Source organism: Nicotiana tabacum, chromosome 3 (assembly GCF_000715075.1).
Source record: "Nicotiana tabacum cultivar K326 chromosome 3, ASM71507v2, whole genome shotgun sequence".
In the NCBI taxonomy this organism is placed as follows: domain Eukaryota; kingdom Viridiplantae; phylum Streptophyta; class Magnoliopsida; order Solanales; family Solanaceae; genus Nicotiana; species Nicotiana tabacum.
In genome coordinates, this window is record NC_134082.1 from 209,092,554 (window position 1) to 209,119,326 (window position 26,773).

At 39.0% G+C, this 26,773-nt stretch overlaps 1 protein-coding gene across 1 annotated transcript; it reads right to left on the reverse strand.

The window, feature by feature from the left end:
* Positions 1-15,184: 15,184 nt before the first annotated feature.
* On the reverse strand, positions 15,185-26,036 carry LOC107829305 (uncharacterized). Its single transcript, XM_016656776.2, has 18 exons — positions 25,521-26,036; positions 25,226-25,423; positions 24,969-25,124; positions 24,470-24,763; positions 23,962-24,182; positions 23,784-23,858; positions 23,562-23,628; positions 22,867-23,192; positions 20,941-21,174; positions 20,658-20,845; positions 20,430-20,571; positions 20,233-20,341; positions 17,836-17,938; positions 17,552-17,741; positions 16,348-16,446; positions 16,198-16,256; positions 15,832-15,937; positions 15,185-15,566 (listed from the first exon to the last, which is right to left on the reverse strand). The coding sequence occupies exons 1-18, from the start codon at positions 25,771-25,773 to the stop codon at positions 15,402-15,404; spliced, it is 2,985 nt and encodes a 994-aa protein (XP_016512262.2). The 5' UTR covers positions 25,774-26,036; the 3' UTR covers positions 15,185-15,401.
* Positions 26,037-26,773: the final 737 nt, after the last annotated feature.

The window sequence follows — 26,773 nt, forward strand, 5'->3', positions numbered from 1 at the left end:
GCACGACACAGAGATAACCAATCCATGCCCAATGTCACATCAAAATCCACCGTACAAAGTAATAGAAGGTCCACTCAAGTCTCCAAACTCCTAATAGTCACCACACACGACCGATATATGTAGTCCACAATAATAGTATCGCCCACCGGAGTAGATATACGAACATATAAAATAAGAGACTCATGGGTCGTATCCAAATAATGAGAAAAATGATGACACGTATGAAAAAGTGGAACCAGGATCAAATAACACAGAGCCATCTTTGTCGAAAACTGAGACAATACCTATAATCACAGCATTTGAAGCAATAGCATCGGGTCTAGCTGGGAGTGCATAGAAACGGGCTTGACCACCACCTGATCGACCTCCCCCTCTGGGATGACCTCTAGCTGACTGTCCTCTACCCTTAGCTGACTAGGTGGGTGGTGAAGTAACTGGTGCCGAAGTCGATGGTTGACTCCTCTGATAAGACAGGCCCCCATGACGATGAGGACACTGCCTCCAACCCAACTCTCTACACTCATAACAGCCCCATGGTACTGGAGACGAGGACTGAAGGAAACCCCAAGCACCGGGATGACTAGTAAAAGAACCTGGCATGGAAGAACCTTAAACTAAGGGAGCAAGAGACGAACTCTGGGCTGGAAGGGCACTAACTGATGAATGTCCCTGATGAGAACTGTGGGAACCACGGCCTGATGATGCCCCTCAATGAACTAGGCGAGCTGACTGAGCATGCTTGAATGGACGGCCTCTACTGTGCTGAAACTAGCCCCCATGAGGAGCACCACTAAATCCACCCTGTCCACGAGGCCTCTTGGCCTCCCTCTCAACCCTCTCCTAACCACGAACCATCTTAATCTATCGAGCTATGTCAATAACCTTATCAAAAGTGGCACCAGACACCCTCTCTCTGGTTATAAGCAACTGAAGCTGAAAATCGAGGCCATCTATAAACCTCATGATCCTCTCTCGGTCTGTGGGAACCAACCAGACGCATGACGAAGCAACTCAAAGAACTGTATCTCATACGGTGTAACAGACCTGTCACCCTGAGAAAGCTGCTTGAACTGCCTGCGCAGCTCCTCTCGGTGAGACTCAGGTACAAACTTCTCCAGGAATAGAACGGAAAACTGCTTCCATGAAAGGGGCGTTGCGCCAACCAGCCTACGTCTCTCGTAATCCTCCCACCAACTAAGTGCATCCCCGGAGAACTGGAAAGTAGTGAATGAGAGCCCACTGGTCTGTAGAATACCTGTGGTCCGAAGCATCCTCTGACACTTATCCAAGAAACCATGTGCATCCTCACCCTCAGCACCACTAAATGACGGAGGATGAAGTCTCCCAAACCTCTCCAATCTGCGTTGCTCGTCCTCTGGCATAACAGGAGTTACATAGTCCTGAGCAGCTGCAACCGGCTGGGCTAGAGGTGCCCCCAGTGTCTGAAGTCCCTGTACAACCTACTTGGGTGTGCGAGCGGCGGGGTCCGGCCTGAGAAGTAGCTGCGGCCATAGCAACTGAGACCGCCTGAGCCAGGCCAGTGCACACTGATAAAATCTAGGCTAGGGCCTTCTGAAGGCCTAGAATCACAATAGGCACAGTCGGTGCCTGAGCTAGTCCTACTGGAGCTTGCACGGCTGGGACCTGATCATGAACTGGGGCAGCTGGTGGATCTGCAGGTGCTGCCCTAGCTGCTACGCAGGCTACACCCCTGCCTCTACCACGGCCTCGACCGCGACCACGGCCTCTAGTGGCCCCAACTGGTGGTACTGGTGGTCGTTTGTCCTGACCGGTAGCACGTGTCCTCACCATCTGTGAGAGAATAGAATAACGAAAGTTTAGTTACCAATACAACAGATTCGCACGATAAGAATTCAAGAATGTAAAGTTTTTCCTAAAGGTTCTGCAGCCTCTCGAAGATAAGTACAAACATCTCCGTACCGGTCTGCAAAACTCTACTAAACCCGCTCATGACTCGTGAGACCTATGTAACCTAGGCTCTGATACCAACTTATCACGACCCCAAAACCAACTCGGTCGTGATGGAGCCTATTGTGAAACAAGGCCAGCCGACAGAATCCCAAATCAAACCAATATTTCAAAATAAGGACGTTTTAAGCTATTAATTATATAAAATCCCATAACATGAGTCTAAATAACAAGTGCGGAAGAAACATAAGCCCGACATCGGGGTGTCACAAGTCACGAGCATCTACTAAGAACTGTCTGAGTACAACCAAGACTATCACAGTCTGGAAAGCACTAATATAATCTAAGGAAGATAAGAGGGAGAAGAGCAAGGCTGTGAAGGCCATGCAGCTACCTTGCCGACTCCAAATGACCCGCATGATGAAAGATCGGCACTCGCTATCACGACCTGCAACTCCTGGATCTGAACACAAGGTGCAGGAAGTAATGTAAGTACGCCAACTCAATAAGTAGTAAAAGTAAATAAAGACTGAGTAGTAAGAAAACACATAATCCACGTCATAATACCACAGTAAGTACAATATGTTTCCAAAATGGTATATAAATAAAATCATCTCGTTAAAATCCAATTTCAGTAAAAATCCTTTGAAAAATGTCTTTCTAGCCATTTCAACAAAGATTCAATGAAGTTTATTGTAAAAATGATAAAAATCATAAATAGCCCCTCGGGCAAGACATGTATCATAAACCGCTCCTCGGGCACAACATCAATCAGAACCAGCCCCTCGGACTACCTCACAATAACTCGTACTCAGCCCCTCGGGCACAATATGAATCAAGAACAGCCCTTCGGGCAACATCATATCACTTACTCTGGGTACCCGCGCTCACTAGGGGTGTACAAACTCCGGAATGGCTCCTGCAGCAAGCCATCTCGTGGCATAATAAATTAGTCCCTCGGCCTCTCATATATCACAAAATAGTACAACATGCTGCGGCATGCAGCCCGATCCCATAATATCCTCACAACACAGGCCCTCGGCCTTACTTAGTTAGAAACCTCTCAAGCCACTCCGGCTAACAGTAAAACAGGGTGCCCAGCCCAAAATATCATTTTATGCATCAAAACGGAGTAAATAAGACTGAGTTATAAAATCAGTAAAATATAGCATGAGTGAGTACAGATTATAAACCAAAATAGTGAGAAAACAGTAGTAAAAATCCCTTCAGCCCAAACATGGCATTCAGCCCAAACATGGCATTCAGCCCAAAACATAGTAATACTTTCCAAAGCACAATAGTATCAAATAGTTTTCAATCAAATACGCAACTTAATAGTCGCTACGGGACAGACCAAATCACAATCTCCAATAGTTCACGCCCCCACGCTCGTCATCAAGCATGTGCATCACCTCAAAATAGTGAAACGATGTGAAATCCGGGGTTTCATACCCTCAGGACCAGATTTATAGTCATTACTTACCTCAAACCGAATAAAACTCTAACTCGTGATGCCCTTACCTCTCGACATAGCCTCCAAATGCTCCGAATCTAACCAAAATCAGTATATTATCATCAATATACGCTAAAGGAATGAATTCCATACGAAAATAATCAAATTAGATAAAAAAACCCGAATCGACTCAAACCCGGCCCCGGTCCCACATCTTAGAATCCAACAAAAATCGCAAAACTAGAAACTCCTTTTACTCCCGATTCTATTCATACCAAAATTAACAAAATCGGACCTCAAATGACCCCTCAAATCCCCAGTCAAAGCTCTCCAAAACTCAAGCCCTAATCATTCAACTTCACCCCAAATTCCCCACTAATTTCATGATTAGGTAGTGGAAAAATCATCACAAACATGAAATACAAGGCCCAAGTGGCTTATCACACTGAAACCCCTCGATTACCTCTTGAAATCACGGCTTGGAGCTCCAAAATCGTCCAAAAATGGTGGAAGAATGACTGAAATTCGCGAAGGGGAGCTTATATACTTTCAGCCCAGAACTTCCGCATCTGCGATCCAAATCTCGCACCTGCGCAACTGCTTCTGTGGTCCAAACAACCGCACCTACAGTTTCCACTTAAATTCCCAGGACCGCATCTACGCCCCAGGCACCGCACCTGCAGCGCTGCAGATACATCCAAATAACTGCATCTGCGGTTCTTCCCCTGAAGGCCAAAACTTCGCATATGCGATCTCCGCATCGTTCCTGCTTTGACTTAATAATTGTGCTCAGTCATGCTGTGTTTTATTGATTCCCTAACTCAGCCTTATTTACTCAATTTTGATACTATAAATGATATTTTGAGCTGAACGCCCTATTTTACTGATAGTCCGAGTGGCTTGTGAGGTTGATGACTAAGAGAGGCCGAAGGCCTGATTGAGAGGTTTATGACTGAGATAGACCGATGGTCTAATTGTGAGGTTAATGGCTGAGAAAGGCCGAGGGCCTGATTTTGAGGATTTTATATATATGGATCGGGCTGCATACCGCAACGATATATGAATCTGGCTGCATACCGCATTGGTTATTATATGGTACCTATTGAGCGTGAGTGCTGAGTGTGACCGCTGATTGCTAAGAGTTGAGTCATAAGTGACTTAGAGGCTTGCCCGAGGGGCTATATATATACACACACATATACGAGTGATGCTTTGCTGATGGGCTTGTTTATGAAGTTATTGTTTTCACTCCTCCTTAAAGTAAGTCTCTATTGAATATGTTGATTAAATTACTGCTTTCACTCATCTTTATACTGAGCCTCTATTGAAAATGTTAAACAAATGTTTTAAACAACTTTCATTTAAACTGAAGTTTTTACGAGGTGTTCGGACTTTAATCACTGATTTGGCTTTGCTACTTCCACTGAGATTTTTAAGTTATGAGATGTTTATGAATTTCTGTCTGCCCGAGGAACTGTATATGAACTATGTTTTGCCCGAGGGTCGATTATGATTTTTATCACGTTCACTATAAATTACATTAAACCTCTACTGAAACGGTTAGAAAGACATTTTCTAAAGGATTTTACTAAAATTGGAATTTAACGAGATGATTTGATTGGTATTCTGTTTTGGGAACATACTGTACCCACTGTGCTGCTATGACGTGGTTTACATGATTTCTTACTGCTCAGACTTTATTTACTTTTATTACTTACTGAGTTGGCGTATTCACATTACTCCCTGCACCTTGTGTTCAGATTCAGATATTTCTGAGCTCGGTGACAGGTTCATCGGAGTTAGCAAGGTAGCTACCTGGCGATCACAACCCTGCTTTTCTCCCTCCTTATTCTCCCTTAGTGCATTCTTGTGATTTTTCCGGCCATATATGGTCTTGATGTTATCAGACAGTTGTAGTAGATGCTCATGACTAGTGACACCCCGATGTCGGGCTTTCTTTCCGTATTATTATTTATTTTTAAACACTATATAAATGTTTATTGTTGAATAAAATCCATTTTATCCTAAGAATGGAAAAATATTGATGGGTTTTGGGTTTGGTCGGCTGACCTAGTTCCATGATAGGCGCCATTACGACCGGGTTGGTTTTGGGGTCGTGACAGAAATCCAAAATACAAATTTGTCAAGTCTTAAAATAATGAGCTAGGATCTTCTCAGTATTCAGCTATAACCAAATTCTAAATGAATGTAAAACTATCAGATAACTTGTACAGTTGAAAAGGAATACATAAGCATATATATATATATATATATTGATGCAACGCGCATCCCGATCCCACCAATCCTCCCTTATTCCTCCTTAATAATTACAATAAAATAAATAGTATATATTTGTTGCAGCGTGCAATCCGATCCCACCAATCGTCCATTATTCCTCCTTAACAATTACAATAAGAGTAAATAGTATTTATATCACCATATTAGTAACAACATGATCATTCACCCTTATTACTCCTTGTTGCAGCGTGCAACCTGATCCCACCAGTCCACCCTTATTACTCCTCAATATATATCACTCTTATTCCTCCTGCTGCGGCGCGCAACCCGATCCCACATGTCCACCCTTATTACTCCTTGTTGAGGCGTGCAACCCGATCCCACCAGACAACATCAATTCTCCCTTATTCCTCCTCAACATATCAACAATCAGTCATACTTTAAAATCAACAACAACAACAATTCGACAACCCAAACACAAAGATTTCTACCACCAAGGGTATAAGTACACGACAACAAGAGAATCACGGAAAAACCAAGAAACACAACAACTTTTACAAATAACAAGACATATAAAGCACGTGATAACTACACCGGCAACCACAACAATTTGGACACATAGAATGTATGCACGGGGTCATAGAGGAATTCACAATTAAGAAGTAACAAAAGCAATAATAAGGACATTCACTTCAATTAAGGGCCAAGTAATAAGTAAGAGTTAGAGGAAAGCTACAACATCGTGTGGAGCATATAGAGGTAATTTAAGCAATTAGGAAACCCAATCATATCGGAAACTTCTTACTTAATGAACATAAGGACCTAAGAACCCTAAAGGAAATTTTCCCACAAATAAGTTCGAGCATACATTCGTCACCTCACGTGCACGGACTACAATTAGCATAGAAAATTCAAATCCTAAGGGGAAGTCCCCCATACAAGGTTAGGTAAGATGCTTACCTTAATCCGGCCAATTCAGTACTCAATTTAGCTTTTCCTTAACCAATTCATCAACTCTCGGCTCAATCTAGCCAAAAACGACTTGAATACATCAAACAATGCAAGAGAAAATAATTTCACTTAACAAAACTATGATTCTTATACAATTTACAAAAAGTCAACAAAAGTCAACTCCCCGGACCCGCACCTCGGAACCCGACAAAATTTACAAAAACCGAACACCCATTCCTCTACGAGTTCACCCATACAAAAATTATCTAATTCTGATACCATTTGGTCCTTCAAATCATCATTTTACATTTTTGAAAGATTTCACAATTTTTCCCAAATTTTCCTTTAGATTCATATGAATTTGATGTTAAATCTAAGATATAATCACAAAATATAGTTGGAGATTGATTAAAGACACTTACCCAATGATTTGGTATGAAAATCTTCTCTCAAAATCGCCCACTCTCGGAGTTAGGGTTCAAAGAATAAGAAAAATGAGCAAAAACTCGGAATACCCAGCTTTTAGCGGGCTGCAGATGTTGCATTTGCGATACTGGGTTCGCAAATGCGACATTGGGTTCGAAAATACGGACTCACAAAAGCGAAGAGAGCTTCACAAATGCGAAGCCTGGAATGCGACTGTCTTCATTGCAAATGCGTCAGGGAGTTTGCAAATGCGAACTCTGAGGGCTTCGCAAATGCGAGATTTTCTTCACAAATGCGACCCAGTCCCTAGCAGCCCATCTTCGTAAATGCGAGGCTGCTTCGCATTTGCGATAGTCGCATCGCAAATGCGATGACACCAGAACCAGAAATCAAAGACTATGCAAAAATCATTCCAAAACCAATCCGGAACTCACCCGAGCCCTCGGGGCTCCAAACCAAATATACACACAAGTTTAAAAATACCTCACGAACTCGCTCGCGCTCAAATCATCAAGATAACTTCTAAAACCACAAATCGGATGCCAAAACACATGGAAATTACCATGAACTTCAAGAACTTCTAGAATTGCAACCAAGCGTGCGAACCATGTCAAATCGACTCCAAACGACACCAAAATTTGCAGACAAGTCCAAATGACAGAATGGAGTTGTTACAACTCTCGGAATCATATTCTGACCTCGATAACAAAAAAGTCAACTATGGGTCAAACCTCTCCATTTTCCGAAATGCCTCAAATTACCCTATGGGCCTCCAAATCCAATTCCAAATGCATGCCTAAGTCCAAAATCACCATACGAAGCTATTAACATCACCCAAAACTTATTCCAGAGCCGTTTACTCAAAAATCAAATTCCGGACAAATTTCCACCGCTTAAGCTTCCAAAACTATATTCCTTCTTCCAATTCGACTCCGATTCATCCGGAAACAGAATCCAACCATGCACACTAGTCGATACACATAATATGAAGCTGCTCCAGACCTCAAACTATCGAACCGAATGCAGTTTCTCAAAATGACCATTCGGGTCGTTACATCTAATTAATTTGTTGAAATTATGTCATGTAGCTGAAATGTAATATGTATTGTGAAATATGTAGAAAAAGATGTATTAAATCATACCTGCAATTTCTTTCTTGAAATCCTCTTGAAATTGGGATGATAAGTCAACACCTATCGGACATGGTGCATGAACATTCTCCCCTTTTGAATGTCAGATGTATGTCCTGTATCTACAACAACAAGTGGAAATATAGTGTAGGTTATTTGTTGATAATTTAGTAATATGTTTAAACTATGTAAGATATGTCATTAAATTGTGTTAAAATTATTCAAATACTTGTTTTAGTGTTGCTGCCCAACACTTGTTTAGCACTACTGTCATGATACTGTTGTGTGTTCTTTACTTTGTAATTCTCATCATTTTTTCAAGAGCTGCCACTAAATTGCAAGCAGATTTTCTGAGGTTATGTGCTTTATGAATGCTAATATAAACATAAACATGGTAAAAATATTTTCCAAAATGATTATATTTTAAATGAACCTTAGCATTGATGTTAGTATCATGTTGACTATTAATTGCATGTGTTACAGTCTTGATGGAATCAGTGAATAGCTCTCGCATGCTACATAGTTCTTCAAAAACCTAAAAAACCAAAAAAACTTAGAATGTATTTGACAATTAGAGGCTTACAGATATATAAAGAAGCCTAAAAATCAAGAATTAGGTATATCTCTTTCTTGAACAATCTAATGTCTGAACCGACCCAAGAATAAAAATAAAAAGAGTTAAAGAAATATTTGTCATAACATAAATTACAAAAACCAGCTAGAAATATCATAAGTTGTTACCTTATCAACATCTTTTCTTATTTTTTTTAGTTGTTGTAGAATTGCCTGTCATGACCCCAAACACCCCGGTCGTGATGGCGCCTATCACAGTACTAGGCCAGCCAAAACAACACGAACAATATGAAGATCTTTTGTAAAATTCATTTTTCTGACAGATTAAGTCTCAAATCTTTCATGTTTAAAATATCAAAAGAAATACGCGAAAACAAGTATGTAAATACATCAACACAGCCCGAATCTAGTGTCACTAGTCATGAGCCACTAAGTACAACTCAGTACTGTCTGCTTAATACAAATTAAGTCTGAAATATAAAGTATTAGGATAGGAAGTAGAAGGGCAGGGCTGCGAACGCCGTGCAGCTACCTTGCTAACTCCGGAAATACACAGAAGCTGCTGAAAGCTCAGAAATACCTGAATCTGCACACAAGGTGCAGAGAATAATGTGAGTACGCCAACTCAGTAAGTAATAAAAGTAAATAAAAACTGAGCAGTAGGAACGATAAATCCACATCAGGATAAACTCAGTAAGCACAACAAACTTCCAAATTAGAATATGAGTCAATCGTCCCATTTAAAATCCATCTTTTGAAAAACAATCATTTGAAAATGCTTTCCAACAATTTCAGTAGAGGTTCAATACAATTTATAATAAAAGTGATGAAAATCATAATCGGCCCCTCGGGAAAAACGTAGTTCGTATGCAGCCTCTCAGGCAAACAGGAATCATACACATCTCATAACATAAAGATCTCCATGGAAATAACAAAGTCAAATCAGTGATTAAATTCCGAACATCTAGTAAAAACTCCAATTTAAATGAAAGTTGTTTAAAAATATTTGTTCAACATTTTCAATAGAGGCTCAGTATAAAGAGGAGTAAAAATAACAGTTTCATAAAAAAACAAGCCCCTCGAGCAAAGCATCACTCATATATGTATATAGCCCCTCGGGCAAGCCTCTCAGTCACTCGAGGACTCAATTCTCATCAATCAACACTCCCACTCAACAGATATCTCATAATAATAACCGTTGTGGCGTGCAGCCCGATCCGTAAATATATATAGTCGACTGCGCTCAGTGGAGGTGTGCAGCCTACGGAGGGGCTCCTACAGCCCAAACACTATATCGTTGCGGCGTGCAGCCCGATATATATTTTATATAGAGTTTATCAACCGGATCCATATATATATATATATATTGATCGTTGCGACATGCAGCCCGACACATAAATATATAATCCTCACAACCAGGACATCAGCCTCTCTCAATCATCAATCTCATGATCAGGCCATCGGCCTCTCTCAACCATCAATCTCACAAGCCACTCAGACTATCAGTAACACAGGGCGTTCAGCCCAAAATATCGTTTATAGCATCAAATTGGGTAAATAAGGCTGAGTTATGAAATTAGTAAAACACAGCATGACTGAGTACAAATATTAAGTCAAAACCATAAGAAATAGTAGTAAAAATCCCCATAAGGGTGCAAAACAGTTGGTACGAGGCCCAAATATGGGATTCCGCCCAAAACATAGCAATACTTTCCATAACACAATGATATCAAATAGTTTTTAATTAAATACGCGACTTAACAATCATATGGGACGGACCAAGTCACAATCCCCAATGGTTCACGACCCCACGCTCGTCATCTAGCGGGTGCGTCACCTCAAAGTAGCACAACAATGTGAAATCCGGGGTTTCATACCCTCAGGACAACATTTACAATCATTACTTACCTCAAACCGGACGAAAATCCAACTCTGCGACGCCTTTGCTTCTCGACTCGGTCTCAACTCGCCTCGAATCTATCAAAAATCAGAATCATAACATCAATATACGCTAAGGTAATAGAGCCCACACGAAAATAATCTATTTACATCAAAAATTCCGAAATTGGTCAAAACCGACCCCGAGTCCATGTCTCGGAATCCGATAAAAATCATATCAATAGAATCCTCATCCTCCCACGAGTCCATACATACCAAGAACATCAAAATCGGACCTCAAATGACCCCTCAAATCCCCAATTTACACTCTCCAATTTCAAGTCTTAATTCCCTAATTTTAGGCTTTAAATCCCACTAATTTCATGTCTAGTTAGTTAGAAATCACCATAGAATTGAGTATTGAGTTCAAAAATCTTACTTCCAAGTGTTTCCCTTCGATTCTCTCTTCAATCCCTCTCAAAAAGCTTCAAAACCGCTCAAAAATGGTGAGAAATGGGCTAAAAATCACAAAGACCTCTATTTAAACATTCTGCCCAGGTATTTTTCCTTAATCGCGATCGCGGCGATCGCGAAGCACAAAAATTTACTGCCCCCACATATAACCCTACGCGCTCGCATAAACATCCACGCGTTCGCGAACCATAACATCACAGCCCATCGAGATCGCGTTCCGACCTCTGCGATCGCATAGAACAAATCTCACCTCTGCCCAACTAAGCCTACGCGATCGCAAAGAACAAAAAGTCTGCAATAGAATACCAACAAAGATTGCTAACTCCTCAAGTCCAAAAATGACTCCATTGAGCATCCGAAACACACTCGAGGCCCTCGGGACCTCAACCAAGCATGCCAACATATCCCATAACATCATTCAAACTTAGTCGATCCTTCGAATCACTTAAAACAACACTAAAACACCAAATTAACCTCGGATTCAAGCCTAAGAACTTAGAAGCTTTCAAATTCCACAAACGACGCCAAAACCTATCAAATCACGTCCGAATGACCTGAAATTTTGCACACACATTACAAATGACACAATAAACCTACTCCAATTTCCAAAATTTTATTCCGACCACGATATCGAGATTTCCACTGCCGACCGAAAAATACCAATTTTCAATTTTGCCAATTCAAGCCTAAATTTACCACGGATCTCCAAATCGCATTCTGGACGCGCTCCCAAGTCCAAAATCACCTAACAGAGCTAACAAAATCATAAAATTTCAAATCCGAGATCGAATACTAAAAAGTCAAAACTTGATCAACCTTTCAAATTTAAAGCTTCAAACTGAGAATTGTTTCTTCCAAATCTATTCCGATTATCCTGAAAATCAAAACCGACGATTTACGTAAGTCATAATACATCACACGGAGTTAGTCATGCCTGAGAATTGGCGAGCGAAGCGCAAAAGCTCAAACGACCGATCGGGTCGTTACATTGCCCATTTGTCATCTATTCCCGTTAACTTCTTAGTGCCAGATGTAGAAGGAGTATTTGTCGATGCTCGGCCTGCGTTTCAGCTTCTTCAACCGTATAGTCAACTTTGTCTGGCAAAGTCATTCTAGAAAGCTCTTATGGGGATTCAATCATGTTGGTGAACTGAGTGAAAGAAAAATATGGGGATTTAATCAATATATGTATATAATTTGTAGTTATATTGTCTGTACCATAAACATGTAGAATTGTTGTGTTAAGTATGTTAATAATTTGTGTTACCATTAACATATGTGAAAAAATTTACCTTGATCCATGATGCTTTAATCATCCTCTCTTCCAATGCAATCCATATCTTGTCCTTTGTTGTTGTCCAATTAAGGATACGGGGGATCAAATTACCAACCCTTGTAGCAATATCTGTATTGATTGTAGAGCAACACTCATACAATCAGATTTGCATAGCGAGTGGAAAACCTCGAAGAAGATGAAAATGCATAGATGGGTTCAACTTATGCCTAACAAACTTAAGCAAATGTGTATAAGCTTCTATACTCCATGCGAAATTCACATATTGCCCTGAGTCAACCAAATAAAACCTAAAGTGGTCTATCAAACCATTATCTTTCTCTGAAGGACGAGGAAGAACTCTATAAGATACAGAGTACATAGCTTGACTGCATCCTTGTCATTTACCCAACTACGACTACATACAATTTGTTTCAGGTACGACTTCTCAACTTTTTCCTTGTTTGAAAAATAACTCCTCATTGTTTTGCTATCATATTTAGGTGTGTAACCAAAGTCGGTTACTTCTGTGAAACATTTGAGGCCAGTAATAAGAGTAAACTCCTTCAACCCAAAGTTTAGCTTCTCACCCTTTATCTCTATTGGAAAAAAAAAACCAGACTTAGATGTGTTCAATTCATACTTCATCAGAATGTGAATTGCCCGATTTTGGATACATATTTTGGGCATGCCAAGAAAGTGCCCAAAACATGTCTTCTTAAATAATTTTTTTCATTTTCAGACAATAATACCTTGATTTGTTCAGGAACAGCAGGGTCGGATAATGTTTAAAACTTAGTGATGCTATAATCAACATCATATGGTGCAAAAAATGTCTGATTCTGCATGAAAAGAAAAAAAAAAGTTAATAAAACATGTTTAAAGATAGAAAAAAAAATAATAAAAATACTGCTACACTTTATCTGCAGACGGAAAGACAGTAATACATTGCAGACAAATAAAGGGAAGCCCGATGCACTAAGCTCCTGCTATGTGCAGAGTCCTGGGAAGGGCCGGACCACAAGGGCCTATTGTACGCAGCTTTACTCTATATTTCTGCAAGAGGCTGTTTTCACAGCTTAAACCCGTGACCTCCTGGTCACATGACAACAACTTTACCAGTTACAGACAAATAAATTACAAATTAATAAACAAATACAACAATTAAACTACAATGAAGCAACAAAATAACTAACAATTTTATGTTTAGAGCAAGAAAACTAGAAAGTAATCTACATTTTAAAAATCGGGGGAAAACTAACTACTAGACATAATATATATAATTTGTTTATAGAAAATAAAATTAACATCTACAAAGAGAGCAAAAATTAACCAGTAAAATCAATTAAATCATGTAATACATACCCTAACAGAATTATTTCAAATAATAAACAACAAATATACAATTTTCAGAAATATGTAGAAAAATTGATAAACAACAAGATATATACACAATGTAGGCAAAATTTCTACAATAAGGAACAACAAAAAATTAGGTATCCGGATGAGCATGAAAATAGCTTTTGAACTAAAAATAAAAAATAAAAATTGTAATTACTACAATTTTACCTTGTCTAAAGACTGTTGGGGTATGTTTTTAGGAGATATTTTAACCTTCTTCCTTTTTGAAGGTTTGCCAGCAAGAGAAACTTTGATTTTTTTGGAAGGTTTCGGAACCACTTCTTCTTCCACGAAATCGTCATCACCAACAATTTCTTTGCCCTTCTGTTTTACTGATTTAGCAAATGACGAAGCTTCAGTAGCATTCCTGTCATGCTTGAGTTTTGTTCGTGCCTCTGCCCTAGCTTCACGAGGGGAAAGCTTGGACTTTCTCTTTGGTGTTACATGTCGTGATTTCATCATTTTTTGGGTGAATCCTGTGAGAAAGCACCCAAATCAAATGTAGGAATATCACCATTAGTAGCTTTTTTAGGGCTTTTCCTCGGAGTTCTTTTCTTCATCATCGTAAGGGAAGGAAAATTTTAGGTACTAAGGATTTCGTAGGGATTTTGAGAGAGAAATCGGGAAATTTGAGAGAGAAAATGTAAAAAAAAATTTTGAACAAAAATGAAAGAAAGCGTTAATGGAGAGAGAGAGGGGATCACAATCGTGGGGGTGTGGGCAGAGAAACGTGGGGGAGTAGATATATACTTAATAGTGTGATTAAAGGAGTTAATTGATATCTCATTTAATTCCTATAATGTATATAATTGGTAAATTGTACATGCCCATGTAATTAAGTTAAAACTTGAATAGCGAAAGTAATAAAGTTTGATATAATATATAGGAAGGTAAAAACCCCTTCTGAAAAAGTGCTTGATCCATAAATATATGCCATTATCACTAATTAAATTTGAATTAAGCATTTCCACTGCCAACCATAACGCCATTTTTCTCTGAAGTAGATGTTACTGAACGCCCAATAAAACTTGAATTGACCATGAGCTAGTTCTGTGTGTTCAACAAACGGATTATGGGGTATACTTCTTTGTACGATTGTAACACTAGAATAAACGCGAACTTTTTTATTTCTTTGACATTTCTTTTTCTTCTGCTGTTCCAGAATGATTTCGTCCTCCAAACCAAAAGTAACAAAGAGCCTATTTAACCCATAAGAGTTATGATGGAGTGATAAACACTCCTTCATCCTTAATCGGAGGTCTCGGGTTTGATCCCTAGATATGGAGTTGCCTTTGTTAGGGGCGCTATACCCCCAATGTGGGACTTTCCGGCACAAATCCGGATTTAGTCGGACCACAATGTGGATACCGGACACCGGGTGGGAAACCAAAAAACAAAGAGCCTATTTTAATTCAACAAAGCAGGCAGCTATTCAGCTACCACTACTTCAAGTGCAAGTGGAATTAATCATCTCATCATCATTCATTCGAAACAACTAAGCCACTCTGTTTTCGAAAGAACCATAAGCCTGCTGCCCAGAAATATGGGACATCGAAAAGAACGATTTGCTTCATGTAGCTAGTCAAATATAAAGATTCGTGTGATCTAATTGCTACTCTAGCAAAACTGCCACCCAGAAATGTGGGACATCGAAAAGAATGAAGCATCAAATGAATCACATTTTTTTACGAGAAAACTGCTGAGCTGATCTAACAAGGATGTCTTTCGTGAATATATTTGTACCAGCAAATAGCATAAGGACAAACACAACTGGAGCACTCATAATCCCGAAATGGCTAATGCTGTTGCCAATTTCCATCCAGCTTCCTTTATTTCGGACCTGTTACCAATCAGAAAGAAAACAAGTAATAGGAGTCAAAAGAGATCGATCCTAACCATGAAGAATCCCCAGAATCATATTTCTGGAGAAAATGCAGTCAGAAAGCCTAAAAGAGGTAAACTCAAAAGGCTTGACAGGTATTAATACAGAAAAGAATAGATTGGTACTTGGACTCCTGAGTTTTCCCAGCAAAACACATCGGATGGACTATAGGTGAAAAAACATAAGAGAGTTGCACACCATGAAGAATAAGACGACTACGTACCAGGAAGAAGAAATGGATTGTCATAACATCTGAGCACAAGATCACCAGAAAATAGCATCCCAACAATGGAATTTGCACCAATTTAGTGATTGCGCTAAACACACATCTGCAGTTAGCCCCACCAACAAATAAAAGTTATCCATAGTGCACCACTGGTCTCAGCAAAGAGCAAGAAACTCCAAAATGCTTCTACTTTCATATTAATACTAATTCTCTTGGTCTCCAATACTGAGTTTTGAAGCCAATATGAAATCAGCCATGAAAATATTTTCCCAGTTTGCTAATGATTCTCCACGAGGGTGATGATAAGTACAGTGGTTTTTCATTGAGAATCATTAATGAGGAAAATATGTAAGTTTTACTTACATGACAAGCATGAATGGTATTAATAACTTGAAAATAAGCAATGCTGCCATCAGAAAAGGCTGCAAAAGAAAATTCTCATATAACACCATATACAAATGAAAGGAAAATAAAGGAAAAGGTTTTGTAAACAAGATGTTCCATTTCACTTACACTGAAAATAGTGATGAACCGATACACGGAGGAGATCTCAAAGCTTGCAATACTTGCAAAATTACCAGTTCCAAAGAATGCAATGTTGAAAAAGACCATCTAAAAAAGCAGAAATTGCATCAGAAGCGCACAATTGAGAATGACCAAATTCACTCTGGCCCAACTTCCTCCCCAGGATTTGACTTTCTAAGCAAAATGTTATTATTTTCCATTTTGGTCCCTTCAAATTGGGCCTGGTCAGAACCACTTTAGAACTAAAATTTCACAAATCCTAAGACCAGTGACAAAAGTAATTTACATAAAAGGCAGTATAATGCAGAGGGAGGACTATTCCTTTTTGGATATGTATAGAAGAAGATTAATTGATTCTTTTTTTTTTTGAGAATGGTAACATGTGGGAAGATTAATTGATATGCTATCAATGTTCGCAAATAACCTCATTGACTAATTATTTTAAGTTGGTATTTTATGTCATTTTGTTTCAGTGCTTCGCCCCAACATTCCGGGAGATTCCCCCCCCCCCCCAAAATAAAAAAGTGCTGTCCCTATGCACCGTATTTTAAAATTTCATTTCTTCTTGATCAAGTAAAGTATAATTTTATATATGATGGGAAAACTCCTGTATACAAGAGGTGTACCAAAAAAGTATAGAATCTACAGAAAGATAAAGATATGAGTCAGTATGAAAGACACCCAATCTTCTATACAAATCTTTCCTTCTCTATGCATAGCAAAGTGAACCAAGTGATTTGAATGTGTCATTTTAACTTTTTTGAGTTACATTACATTGGATGCAAGGAATTTCAGGAGTTCAACTTCCAGAGAAGGTAGACATGCTTTTAGGCGAGCAAACACAATGCAAAATTTGAAATTGTGAAGTTGAAACTAAAAAACAATGAATTGCGAAGCCTTTCCAGTTGTTCCAGGCTGCACAATTATCTGTGCTACTTAGTATGTGATGGTGATTAATTATCAATACATCGCACTGAAAACATAAGGAAATGGTGCCAACAAGGAAGAAAGGAAGATGTACAGTATCCAAGGAAGATTCGATATAACTTATAGGAAATGTGCAAAGACAATAAAGTTGGATGAAAACCCTGTGCCTTACCTCAAGATGTTAAATTATAAATGATGTCACTATCTTTTTGTTGTTTGTAAGTAGTCTATAACATCATTAAGAAAAGCAGAACGTAAAACTTACAAAGGCTAATGGGATCCTCATATCAGATAACTCCAGGCACCTATTATCATGTGCAAGGTTAAAGTTACCCTCCATGGATTTGACTTGAGCTGATGATAATTTGAACTTGCTTATATGGAGATAAGCATTTTCCACCAGTATCCATGCTATAAGTGCAAGACTGAGAGCGCCATAGAAGAGAGCTTCATATCTGCAGGTTATTCAGAAGCTTTATTCAAACTCTGACTCATATATGGTATAAAAATCTAGTGTACTCCTAGCCCATGCCAAAAATGATGGAATACCCGATCGATAGAAGCAGGAAGGGAGGTGCAAAGCCAAGGAAAATGGATGTAAGTCTGGGCAAGAGACCGGTAGCTGAAAAGAGTGGGAGTATCATCGAAAAGCCTAAAGAAAAAAGCCAAATGATAAACGCAGGGTTATCGGAATTTTCACAAAGAAAATAAAATATATGAAACTTCACTTAAGCTGAAGATCAGTGAAAGGGGAAAGGAACATTTATACTGAAAAACAAGTCAGGGAAGCATCACTCAAGAAAATTCTACATTAAAATGTAAGTTATGAAACAAAAGAGCAAGAAAATGAAAGCAAGCGTAACAAAGGGCATTGCGCTATTGCAATTAGGTGATACCTTGACATAAACTAAGAGGTTTACCAAATGCTTCAACAACAACAACAACAACAGCCCAGTAAAATCTCACTGGTGGGGTCTGGGCAGGGTAGAGTGTACGCAGACCTTACTCCTACCCCGGAGGGGTAGAGAGGCTGCTTCCTGGAGCCCCTCAGCTCAGAGACAAAAAATCCATAACAACAGAAACCAGGCAAATAATATCAGCACCGTAAGAAACAGGAAAAAAGGGGAAGGGCAATAATAATGATAATAATAAAAAATAAAAATAAAAATAGTCTGATGAAACAAAAACCGCTAGCAGTACTAGACAAAACACTATCAAACTAGCCGGTACACGAGGAAAAACACTCGACTACCCCCTAACCTACAACCCTAATGCTCGGCCTCCCTATCAAGTGTCATGTCCTCGGAAATCTGAAGCTGCGCCATGTCCTGCCTGCCATGTCCTGCCTGATCATCTCGCCCCAATACTTCTTAGGCCGCCCTCTACCTCTTCTCGTACCTCCAAGAGCCAACTGCTCACACCTCCTAACCGGGGCATCTAGGCTCATCCTCCGTACGTGTCCGAACCATTTAAGTCTCGCTTCCCGCATCTTGTCGTCCATGAGAGCGACGTCCACCCTCTCCCGAATATCTTCCTTCCTAATCTTATCCAGCCTAGCGTGCCCGCACATCCATCTCAACATCCTCATTTATGCTACTTTCATCTTTTGGATATGAGAATCCTTGACTGGCCAACACTCAGCCCCATACAGCATGATCGGTCTAACCACCGCTCTATAAAACTTACCTTTAAGTTTCAGTGGCACCTTTTTATCACACGGGACTCCAGACGCTAACCTCCATTTCGTCCACCCCACCCCGATACGATGCGTGACATCCCGTCGATCTCCCCATCTCCCTGGATAATTGACCTTAGGTACTTGAAACTCTCTCTTAGGGATGACTTGTGAGTCAAGCCTCATCTCCACGTCCGCTTCCCCCGACACATCGATGAACTTGCACTCCAAATATTCCATCTTGGTCCTACTCAACTTGAAACCTTTAGAATCCAAGGCCTGCCTCCATACCTCCAGTCTCCCATTAACGCCGCTTCGTGTCTCATTAATCAAAACTATATCATATGCGAACAACATACACCATGGCACCTCCCCTTGAATATGGTGTGTCAGTACGTCCATCGTCAGGGCAAATAAGAACGGGCTAAGCGCAGATCCTTGGTGTAAACCCATAACCACCGGAAAAGACTCTGAGTCACCTCCCACAGTCCTAACCCTAATCTTAGCTCCATCATACATATCCTTTATCGCCCTAATATAAGCTACTGGCACACCTTTCACCTCCAGGCATCTCCAAAAAACGTCTCTAGGGACCTTGTCATACGCCTTCTCTAGATCAATAAACACCATGTGCAAATCCCTCTTCTTATCTCTGCACTGTTCCACCAACCTCCTGATAAGGTGGATAACTTCCGGAGTAGAACGATCCGGCATGAACCCGAACTGGTTTTCTGATATAGACACCGCCCTCCTTACCTTCCGTTCCACCACCCCCTCCCAAACTTTCATGGTATGACTTAGTAACTTAATACCTCTATATTTGTTACAATTCTGGATATAACCTTTGTTCTTGTACAACGGGATCATCGTACTCCACCTCTACTCATATGGCATCCTCTTGCATGGACTTTTGTTAAGGTATAACCCTTAAATTCATGTCCTACGCATTTGACATGGGGCACCATGCTGATAAAGAGTCCAGTAACATAGGAAGCAGCTGTTTGAACCTGAAGACATAGTGTTAGCAGCAGAATTCTTACAAAGTAAGTGTGGATTGCATGCCTATTATTTAAAAAATTTATAGAAACATTAAAATCACAAAACTTAGGATTCATTGTTTAACATCCCATTGCAGGAGGAAAAAGAAAGCAAACAATTAAAGGGAAAAATGGGTGTAACAGGCTGCATTAATTGCTTTCAAAGAACATCCCAGGATATTTCTAGGTAAGGCCGAGCTACATAGGCAGACAGATAAAAGCAAAAAAGACTACCAGCAATTGACCAATTCATCAGTTGGTGTAGGACTAGCAGTTCCCGCTTCTCTGTTCTATGAGATGTTGAAAGCCAAACCAGCACAGATGCTAAGCCAACCCACAGGATCTAATCCAAGTGGAAAAAAAATTCAAAAATCTATCTGGAAAGTTTAAGATAACTTTAGACAACATTGCTAATGAATGTCATGGCTTACCTGCAAGTGAAAGAGCAAGGGGAACTTGAGTTTCTTCGAGTCTTGTGCAGCGAGACTACGCCAATATATGTTATCTTTAGCATGCAGTTCCAAATATCGAAGGATTATGCCAATTGCGATAATCATCAGACCACCAGCAACTCTACGTACAGAAGTTCAGTACAACGAATTCAATCAAACTACTGCAAGTGGATTTGCAAGTTAACATATCAACATGAAGTTACTTACACAAGCAGGGTATTTTCTGGAATTTGAGGGGGCAGGAGAGTAAAGGCGGACAAAAACCAACATGCTACCCATACAAAGATTGGTACTCCAGATCTCCAAGGTAATGATCGAAACAGATAAAAAGCAACCACGACCCCTGTAGTTAAGAAACACCAAGTATACAGCTTTCTGTCTGTGAAGCTTTTCACCTGTAAGGTAAATCACACATAATGAAATATCGAAGTGCTCAGAAAAAAATTCACTGTTGCCTAAAGGAACATGCATTAGCTGTGGAGAGCCTCACCAGAAGCTCAAGAATGATCACGGAGAAAATACAAGTTGCAATGAGTTTAAGATAGTAATCATTAAGTTTCCCGCACAAGTATCTGCACAATGCCTTAAGAAATCGATATTCACTAAATATTTGCGTCCACAGAAACATTGTCATCACGACATATGCGTGATAAAGGGGAGGAGATTGTTCAACCAACAGAACAGTGCACACTACTCCCATTGACAGACCGCCAAAAAGATGTACCTGCCAAAGGAAAAGCATATAAACAAGGAACAATTCAAAATGAGGGGACAGTGCTTCATAAATCAAATACATAATAAATACAGTTTGTAAAGTCCATAGAAGTGAAAGTGGAAAAACTGGGAAATCAGTTTGTCGGATAACAATTTTTTCTAGTATTACCATACGACTGAATCTCCAGAATATCCATCTTCTTTTTGGTACGAAGGCACATGTTTTAAAACATCATTGTAATGCCAAAATAATATAGTAATAAAGAAAAAGAATGAATACGCCAATAGAGGACGTTGATGATTCAATTTTTAAAGGTTTTCCCTTAAGAGAAGTCCCAGATGAGGGCTCAATTCAATAGCTTTGGAGGTCAGGCAGAATAGAGACATAATATAAGCAAACATGGTCCCAAATCTGAGTGCAACTTTTTGACAATAAATCTGAGTGCAACTGTTATGGAACATTTTAGAAAGAGGAAATACCTGTCAAAAAGGAGAAACTTTTGGGGTGTTGAAAGAAAAAGAAAGGCAAGAGGATTCATGTCCAGAAGCCACTTGGTTATAACTACTCCTACTTTGCCCTTAGATTTCAATTATAACAACAACAACAACAACAACAACCCAGTGTATTCCCACAAGTGGAGTTTGGGGAGGGTAGGATGTAGGGGTGTGCATTCGATTTATCGATTCGATTTTGACCCTTATTGATAATTACTTATCGATTATCGATTTGTACATATGCTTATCGTTATCGTTTCAATAAGGTTACGATTTTTTCGATTTCGATTTATCGATTTTTGGGGCTTATCGATTCGGTTATCGATTACACCAATAAGAAAATTTGCGGGATTCCACGGAAAGTATATCGCTATAAACGCGCCTAACTAATATGGACAAAAAGAAGCTAAAATAAGACGAACACCGTTTATAACATAAAAATTATGTCAACAAGCACATGCAGCGAAACTAAAGTAAGGGATCAAATGTATGCCACCAACACACCAACGGTATAAAAAAAAATACATCATCACGGCTAATTCTGTTTTTCATTAATTTGAACTTCATTCCCTTGTGCTTTAAATATGATCATTCCTTAAATGTGGTACAGGAAATAATAGGGTTAGGGACTTAGGGGAAAGGGAAGGGTATTATAGAGATCTTGTAAAAAAAATTAATTTTTTTTTTTTGTCTTTTTAGTATATCTTATCGGTTTATCGATAAACCGATAACCGAAGAGGACAAACTCGAAATCGATAACTCGATAAGGAAAATTTCGAAATTGAAATCGAAATCGATAAACCAATAACAAATAATCGATTCGATTTATCTATAAACCGATTCGAATGGACACCCCTAGTAGGATGTACGCAGCCTTACTCCTACCTCGGAAGGGCAGCTTAGATTTCAATTATCTTTCATTAATAAGTCTAATTTTCTAAAGTTTGGTGGAGAGCCTTCCCGTCCCAATTACAATGCATGGATAAAGTGACTATGGTCTCACCTCTGAAATGGATTGAAGAAAATTAGCTGAAGTTTGCACAACACATATACTTTTCATGCATAAATGCATTTATATGTCCAATTTCCTCCGCCCTTTTCCTACCGATCTATCATGCTTATAACACCAACCAGATAGATAATTTCTTTTAAACCAAAGCATACGGAGAATACACTAGGGCACGTGTGTATAGAGCAAAACAGGTACCTTAACTGTACTTCTTCTCGGATTAGGTAATTGCTCCTTGCTAAAAATATTTGCAGGTAGGGATGTATAAGATTGCAAGACATGGAGTACCACATAGATCATCCAACCAACATAGCCAAGTGTAATTACAGTCATCAGCATCAACCAATCATATGTCTGGAAATAGTGAAGTCCTTGAAGTGCCAAGCTCCTAAGATGTTCAGACAGCTTTATTGCAGTCTCGTACTCTTTGAGAGAAATCAGATGCTCGATTTGACGCAATAATGATGAATAGCTAGCCAATGGCTTGAAAGGTTTGAAGAATAATGAGGTCGACTGCTTTAACTCTATATATTTGTCAAGGACACTCAAAAAATTAAGCTAGTTCTCTTTAATGTTTTTAAAAGGTGAAAAAAGGACAAGCCCCTGGTTACATTTATGAAGCAGTAATGCATGACAACGTAAGACTTAGGTTTATCACGTTTACTCTGTACTGGTCCAAAAATTGTTAAATTGTTTTAGTTCTAATATATGTTTTAATTCTATCAAAATTTTCTACCAGTTACTTCTATTTTGACTGACGTTAATTGTAACCAAAAATACAATTAGGAATATACACATGTATGATGAGAGATGCCAAAAAGAGAGATAAATAAGTAAAACAACAATCGAGATAAATAAGTAAAAATACAATCTGAGTTACTAAGAAAGGATACGTGACTTTCGAAGGAACTGATTAAGGATTTGCTTCGTATTGGCTAGCACAGCTTCAACTTCTTCTGCCTGGACATAAAAGTGATTGTAAGACCTGCATTCAGTCTTAATACAAAGATGAACGCAATAGATCCAAAAAACCAGCAAACCACTATATCTCTCCCAACCCACCACATAGTCATACCATGCAAAATAGACAGGGACATTACAGTAATGCAACTGACCTTATTCAGATTCATGTAACGAAGTGGCAAATTGCCAACTGAATTGACAGGACATGGCAGACCAAGAAGAGTGGACTGCAATTTTAGGGATCATATCAGTGTCAGACTTTAGAAGACATTGATATGATAGTAATGCACTTCAAACTTAAGACTTTTAGAAGAGGATAAGGTAATCGACCATCAGTGGTGCAATGTCAGCTTGATTAACATCCAACCTCGTCATGCCACTGAGGCCCCATTCTGAGGGAGTTGCTGTATCATGCAGATGGTCATCAATAAAACGAGCAGCAGTATTTTCATGATGGTCACTGTGGGAAATTGGCAAGGGATGCCCGACACCTGCTCCCCATGCCACAAGAGGTGTATCGGTGTTTGTCGGGTGTCCATCTCCATGACTCCCTGTACCAGAATTTTCTATGAGTCATTACACTACAATACACTGTAGATGCTTAATCAGAGAATAAACCTGAGAATAAACCTTGTAAAAAATCCGCGGTAACTAAAGACAAACAACACTTACTAGGAAAGTGAAAAGTAATTTTCCATCATGGAAATAGTTCAACTTGTGCGCACTTCTAGTCTATATAATAAATGATCATGTAAAAGCTGTTTTCTGTGCATGTTTACATGGGCAAAGATCTATTATACTCATTAAACAATATAAAAGCAATTGACGCAAATTCTACCTTTGTCGCTCATTCCATGATCTGCTGTAAATATATATGCAGTCTGATTATCCTTGAAGTAGCTCTGCATAAGATTGTAAACTTTTTCCGCTATCTTGTCGACCACCTTAACATTATTTAGATAGATGGACGAAAAGGGCTTATGTGCATGACCATTGGAATCACAGCCAAGCAGGTGTAGGAAAACAACAAGCTTATCCTGTTCTAGAAGCTGCTTCAATTTTGGGTCTTGATTGGACCTATTCAAGAGGTTCTGGAATTGATCGAATGACCACTCATCCAAAAACGAAGCATCTGCATATAACCACTGTCAAATTGATAAAGCATTGATAAACTGGGATTAGGTAATGACTTGCAAGAACCGAAAAGCATTGGTGGCTGCACTACTACTATGTATTGACTGTATGAACAACAAATTTCATTTCATTATCATGTAACCATGTGACTTTCATGTATGATACATTTAATCAAAACAGATACTTTGAAGAAGGTAACACACCAGTAGCGAAATCCTCAAATTCATGTGGATACGTATTCCAAGTGCTATGTGGCAAGGCCCCACAGAATATGGGAACAATATCTGGGCTACCATAGGAAAATATATGCCGGCTTTGATTAAATACTGAATCAAACTCTACAGGATTTGCCTTCCAACCTGCAAAATTGTTGAGCTTTTTGAGTTTGAGAGTCAGTTGCCTAAACTAGTAATGACAAATTCCAAAGCACTTCAAGAAATATCTATAGCAAAAGTTATACCTTTAGTGACAGCACTAGGATCTTCATAAAATCCAGCAATAATAGCAACATGTCCAGGCCTAGATTCTGTTGGAGGACGAGCATGTGATACTCCCCATCGACCTTGTTTCCTAATAATGTTCCTCAAAAATGGTGCTCTATAACCTCCATCTGAATCCGAATCCGGCTCGAAAAACTTATCAGCCCTTAAACCATCCGCTGCAATTTATCAAAACACAATTCAATGCAAAAACATACGAATATGAGCTGAAATTAGCGTTGCGACATTTTATCGAGCAAGTTGTGTGCAACGCACCAACCAGAAGAACAAGGCGCTTAGCGGGAGCAACGAAACGAGGTGGGACAGGGTCCATGCCATGGACAATTGGGGTTTTGAAGTAAATGTCGAAGATACTGAGCATGTACACTGCATGAAGTATCACACCAAGAACTACCAGCCATTTCTCTTTTCTGCTCAGCCATTTCTGCTTGTTTCGAGCTGTGTTACTGTTAATGGCGGATCTTTTACTATCTCTGTCTTCGACTCCTAAGATCCCATCGGTCCTCATGACCTTCGCATCAAATCTATCACCAAATCTTCAACGTCTATTGTCTATATAACTACAAACTTGAAACCTTTTCAAGTGTCTCGATCTACCGCGGTTCTTTTTGTGTTGTATGTTTGGGATTAATCTTCGAAAAGAATATTTTAGATTAGTTATTAACAACTCAGTGTAACAAAAAACTCTAGTTATTAGTGTAGTACTGTAGTGATTTGACCAATTCTGAGAACAGTTATAGGCTCATCTTGCGGCTATATTTGGTATAGTTTATTCAAAATTTCATAAAGATTCAACTTTTAAGGAACCAAATAGTTTTCAACTCAAATGGTTCAGTGAATATTGTAAATCAGATTAATAATGATTTAAATCATACCAAACTTATGATTAAACTAACAATAACCTAAATACAAACTAGCTTTGATTTAAACTAGGATCCTTCTTTGTATCGAGTAGGTGAAAGTTGGATCTGTTATGTTTCTCTTTTACTCTACAAAATTTCAACAAACTGTTCAAAGAATATATATATTTTTTAATTTAAATAATAGGAGTAATAGTTTAAATCATGCCAACACTTATGATCAAACTAACAATTATCTAACTAAAAACTAACATTAATTTAAAGTGGCGTCCCTCCTAGTTTTGAGTAGGTGGAACTATTGTATTTGTGTTCTTCTCCACACATAATTCAAGAATATTTCTAATTTCAACATTGTAAATGGCAATGAAGACACATTTCCTCGATTTGACTTTAATATAGAAGGAGCTTTGTATTTCTTTATCATAGGTTCTCACGTGATTTTCTTGAACGTAATTAAATAACTCAAACATTAACAAAGGCGAGAGACCAAAATCGCGTAATTATATCGCCTTATTAGACGTAAAATGCCATATGGTGTTGAATGACTATTTTTCTTCTCCGCGAAAAGAGAGAGAAGCAAACCGTAACGGCACATACTTCTATTTATTTGCATTGGGCTGTTGTTGTTGTTTGGTGTCAACTTATTAT